The 4,878-nt window shown below is 57.1% G+C and overlaps 1 protein-coding gene across 12 annotated transcripts in view; it reads left to right on the top strand.

The window, feature by feature from the left end:
* MYO9B (myosin IXB) overlaps window positions 1–4,100 on the top strand; it is a 132,452-nt gene extending 128,352 nt beyond the window's left edge. For 10 of the 12 annotated variants that reach the window (XM_037728747.1, XM_037728751.1, XM_037728748.1 and 7 more), the window contains 2 exons: window positions 2,460–2,587; window positions 2,708–4,100. In XM_037728747.1, the coding sequence (XP_037584675.1) occupies window positions 2,460–2,587; window positions 2,708–3,123 (544 nt within the window). In that variant the 3' untranslated portion in view covers window positions 3,124–4,100. Of the gene's footprint in view, window positions 1–2,459; window positions 2,600–2,707 lie in introns of all 12 variants that reach the window. The other 2 variants (XM_037728757.1, XM_037728758.1) reach the window with 1 other exon arrangement.
* Window positions 4,101–4,878: the final 778 nt, after the last annotated feature.

Here is a 4,878-nt window from a genome sequence, read left to right on the forward strand (position 1 = left end):
CTAATGTTTTGTATTTTTAGTAGAGACGGGGTTTCACCGTGTTGACCAGGATGGTCTCGATCTCTCGACCTCGTGATCCACCCGCCTCGGCCTCCCAAAGTGCTGGGATTACAATACTTTTTTTTGTTTTAAGATGGAGTCTCGCTCTGTCACCCAGGCTGGAAGTGCAGTGGCGCTATATCGGCTCACAGTATTCTCTGCCTCCTGGGTTCAAGCAGTTCTCTGCCTCAGCCTCCAAGTAGCTGGAATTACAGGCACCCGCCATCACGCCCTGCTAATTTTGTGTTTTTAGCAGAGACAGGGTTGCACCACGTTGACCAGGCTGATCTTCAACTCCTGACCTCAAGTGATTGACCTGCCTTGGCCTCCCAAAGTGCTGGGATTACAGGCGTGAGCCACCGTGCTTGGCCTTTATTTTTGACACAGGGTCTTGCTCTGTCACCCAGGCTGGACTGCAGTGGTGGGATCATGGTTCACGGCAGCCACAATCCCCTAGGCTCAAGGGGTCCTCCCACCTCAGCCTCCCCAGTAGCCAGAACCACAGGCGCACACACCACCAGGCCTGGCTAATTTTTTTTATTTTTTTGTAGAGACAGGGTCCGCCTATGTTGCCCAAACTGGATTTATTATTTTTTTTTTGTCTTTTTGTTTTTTTCATTTTTGTGGAGAACGGGGTCTCGCTATATTGCCCAGACAGGTCTTGAACTCCTGGGCTCAAGCTATCCTCCCGCCTCTGCCTCCCTAAGAGCTGGGATTACAGGCGTGAGCCACAGCGCCTGGCCCAAGCTGGATTTAAACTCCTGGGCTCAAGCAGTCCTCCTGCCTTGGGCTCCCAAAGTGCTGGGATAATAGGGATGAGCCTCCACACCCAGGGACCAGGGCAAACAATACTGCACAGGACGGCAGTGTCCTTGAACTCCACCAAGAATACACCATGCAGGCTCTGCTTAAACACCATGCTTGACCACAGTGGCCCACGGGGGAGAGGAGTGACATGCAATGTCCCAACTTTTTCTTTAAAGTCGATCTTATCTAGGGTGACTCATCACCCAATCGAGGTGTCAGTGTGAAAGGGGCACCATTAAAAATTAATGCTGGGGCCGGGCTCAGTGGCTCAATCCAGCACTTTGGGAGGCCAAGGCAGGCAGATCATGAGGTTCGAGACTAGCCTAACCAACATGGAGAAACCCCGTCTCTATAAAAAAAAATACAAAATTAGCCGGGTATAGTGGCGCATGCCCTTAATCCCAGCTACTCGGGAAGCTGGGTAGCAGGGAGGGGCCTCCCCAGTTCCCCCACCCACTCCCACCACACTGTTGGCCACAAGCAGCCTGACTCTGGCCACCTGGCCGTGCAGGCAGGGACAGATCACTTGGACCCAGGAGGCAGAGGTTGCAGTGAGCTGAGATCACGGCACTGCAATCCAGCCTGGGCAAAAGAGTGAGACTCCATCTCGAATGAATGAATGAACCCAGCCAGCCAGCCAGCCAGCCTAGGCAACAAGTCCCCCATCACTTAAAAAAAAAAAGAAAGTTGCCGGGCGCGGTGGCTCACGCCTGTAATCCCAGCACTTTGGGAGGCCAAGGCGGGTGGATCACGAGGTCAAGAGATTGAGACCATCCTGGCCAACATGGTGAAACCCCGTCTCTACTAAAAATACAAAAAATTAGCTGGGTGTGGTGGCGCGTGCCTGTAATCCCAGCTGCTCAGGAGGCTGAGGCAGGAGAATTGCCTGAACCCGGGAGGCGGAGGTTGCGGTGAGCCGAGATCGCGCCATTGCACTCCAGTCTGGGCAACAAGAGCGAAACTCCGTCTCAAAAAAAAAAAAAGAAAAGAAAGTTGGCCGGGCACAGTGGCTCACACCTGTAATACCAGCACTTTGGGAGGCCAAGGTGGGTGGATCACCTGAGATCGGGAGTTTGAGACCAGCCTGATCAACATGAGAAACCTCTCTACTAAAAATACAAAATTAACCAGGCATGGTGGCACATGCCTGTAATCCCAGCTACTCAGGAAGCTGAGGGAGGAGAATTGCTGGCACCCGGGAGGCAGAGGTTGCAGTGAGCTGAGATCACGCTATTGCACTCCAGCCTGGGCAACAAGGGTGAAACTCCGTCTCAAAAAAAAAAATTAATACCAGGAGAACAGGTGTGCCCAGTTTGCTTTGCCGCCTTAGTCTTAGGAACTAGGAACAGGGAGCAGTGCTCCAGGCTGAGCGAACCGCATTTACAGAGTCTCCGATGCAGGAACGTGTTGGTGGCCCAGTGTTGGGGGTCGCAGGCCTGACACCCTTGCCTGATGAGTTTCAGGAATCCTGGAGTGTTTCAAGTCAGATGTGCTTGGGGTGTGGGAGGTTGGTGACAGGGAGTCACCTTACGAGCAGGACAGGCTGCTCTGTTCCACACTGGCCTGGCACTTTTGGTGGGGTGGCCTTGGACACCAAGACCCTTTCCCCCCAGGGAGGACATCACCTACCGGTTGCCGGAGCTGGACCCAAGGGGCTCAGATGAGGAGAACCTGGACTCAGAGACGTCGGTCAGCACCGAGAGCCTGCTGGAGGAGCGGGCCGGGCGGGGGGCCTCGGAAGGTCAGTATTAAGGTAGCGTCTGCTTTTCTCCTTCCCGTCCATCCCAGCAGGCCCCAGGGCAAGGGTCCTCTGGCTGCTGGCCCCAAAGCTGCAGTAACCCTGCCATCTGTCTCTCAAAAGGGCCCCCTGCGCCTGCTCTCCCTTGCCCCGGCGCGCCCGCCCCGAGCCCCCTCCCCACCGTGGCCGCCCCTCCACGTCGAAGGCCGTCGTCCTTCGTAACAGTCAGAGCGAAGACCCCCCGGCGGACCCCCATCATGCCCACGGCCAACATCAAGCTCCCACCAGGCCTGCCCTCCCACCTGCCCATCTGGGCACCGGGTGCCCGGGAGGCGGCTGCCCCAGTGCGGCGCCGGGAGCCACCTGCCCGCCGCCCGGACCAGGTACATTCTGTGTACATCGCACCTGGGGCAGACCTGCCATCACAGGGCGCCCTGGAGCCGCTGGACGAGGACGGCCAGCTACCTGGGGCCAAGCGGAGGTACTCGGACCCCCCAATGTACTGCCTGCCCCCCGCCTCGGGCCAAGCCAATGGCTGAGGACCACAGCTGACAGTCCGCATGACCGAGGTGGGCCCCTGGGCCGGAGCTGAGCGCCAGAGCTGCAGAGCTCATGTTTGGCCCTCAGAGAAGGATCCAGAATCAAAAGCTCAAGAGCAACGTGAGGTGGGCATCGGCCCCAAGTGCAGAGTCAAGGCAGGGAGAGGCTGGCTGGAGCCAGACCCCCTCACGCCTGGCCCCCAAATCGCCGACGTGCCCCCGGGGTGCGCCCCATCTCTGCAGGTGGCCTCACGGCTGCCCACTCCCCTTGAGTATGTTTAACTGTTTCTTTGTATGTGGTATACGTAACTTTAAACTGTAACAGCCTTAATGGAAGACCAAATGGTTTTTTATATGTGTATGTACAGTTTTCTATTAACGCTGCCCGTCTCCCTTGTAACCTGGAGGTGAGCTGTCAGAGCGGAGGCCACCGGGCCACTGCCCGTCTGAGGCTCAGACTCCCGCCGTGGTTGGCTTGGGGTAGTCAGCGGGCTGGGACCCTCCATGAGAGTTTTGGACACTTGGGCTACCTGATCTGCACCTGTGTGACACGTGTCTCCAGGGGACAGCCATCTGGCCGATGTGCATTTAAGGACATGCTGGAACCGTCCATGGGGGTCTGGGCTATTGGCTGGAGCCAGGACATGAGACAGGGGCACCACGGACCTCACGTGCCAGGGAGACTTGAATGTGGTTGTCACTTCCGGACGCCAGGGGCTGGCTGCAGGAGGCTGCTCTTGGCACTACCCACACTGAGTGACAGAACAGGAGCTTGTGACCCAGGACTGCTCACAGGCCAGAAGGGCAAAGCCTGAAGTCAGACCTCCTTACAGGTCAACAGGGACAGCCTGGGTATCTCTGGGGCAGGGCCCTCCTCTCTCAGGCCCGGCCCACCAGACACCTGGACACATGGCCACAAATCTGGGACAAGGAACCCCCTGCACAGCGCGAGAAATAAAAAGTGCCTGAGAAGTGTGTGTGTGGGACACCTGCTCACGTGGGATCGGGGTTGGAAGAGCAGGGCCGGCAGGTGGGGGTCTGGCCTGCGGCCTCAGCCAAGAGGGGTGCAGGACAAGGGTGGGACACTGTCCTCACATCTGCCTTGACCCTCCAGCAAACAGGGAGCTCCCAGCAGATGAGGAGCACCTGCTATCCTGGAAGCTGTCTCTGGCTTCCCTGTTTCAGTGCCCAGCTGAGATCTAAATGTCCGCTACAGCAGCCACTCATCTGGTGGAGGGGCCAGTGCCTGGTGGCCCCAGCGGAACAGGGACAGATGGGCTCCCAGGCTGCCATCGGATGGGAGTCGTGGGAACTGGCTGGCTGGTGTTAGTTGGGGGGAACATGAAGAACCCAAGTCCAGACCGCACATGCTGGAGGCTGCAGGGCTTGTCCAGGGCCACACAGCTGGGAGGGGCATGGCTAGGATTTAGACTGCCCTGTCAGCCTCTAGAGGCCCCTTTTGTGGACCCTGGGTTTGGTCTCCATAGTTTGTTGTCGTGGGGGTTTTTTTGGTTTTTTTTTTGTTGTTTGTTTTTTGAGATGGAGTTTCGCTCTTGTTACCCAGGCTGGAGTGCAATGGCGTGATCTCGGCTCACCGCAACCTCCGTCTCCTGGGTTCAGGCAATTCTCCTGCCTCAGCCTCCTAAGTAGCTGGGATTACAGGCACGCGCCACCATGCCCAGCTAATTTTTTGTATTTTTAGTAGAGATGGGGTTTCACCATGTTGACCAGGATGGTCTCGATCTCTTGACCTCG

Source organism: Cebus imitator, unplaced genomic scaffold, assembly GCF_001604975.1.
Source record: "Cebus imitator isolate Cc_AM_T3 unplaced genomic scaffold, Cebus_imitator-1.0 Scaffold280, whole genome shotgun sequence".
Classification (NCBI taxonomy): domain Eukaryota; kingdom Metazoa; phylum Chordata; class Mammalia; order Primates; family Cebidae; genus Cebus; species Cebus imitator.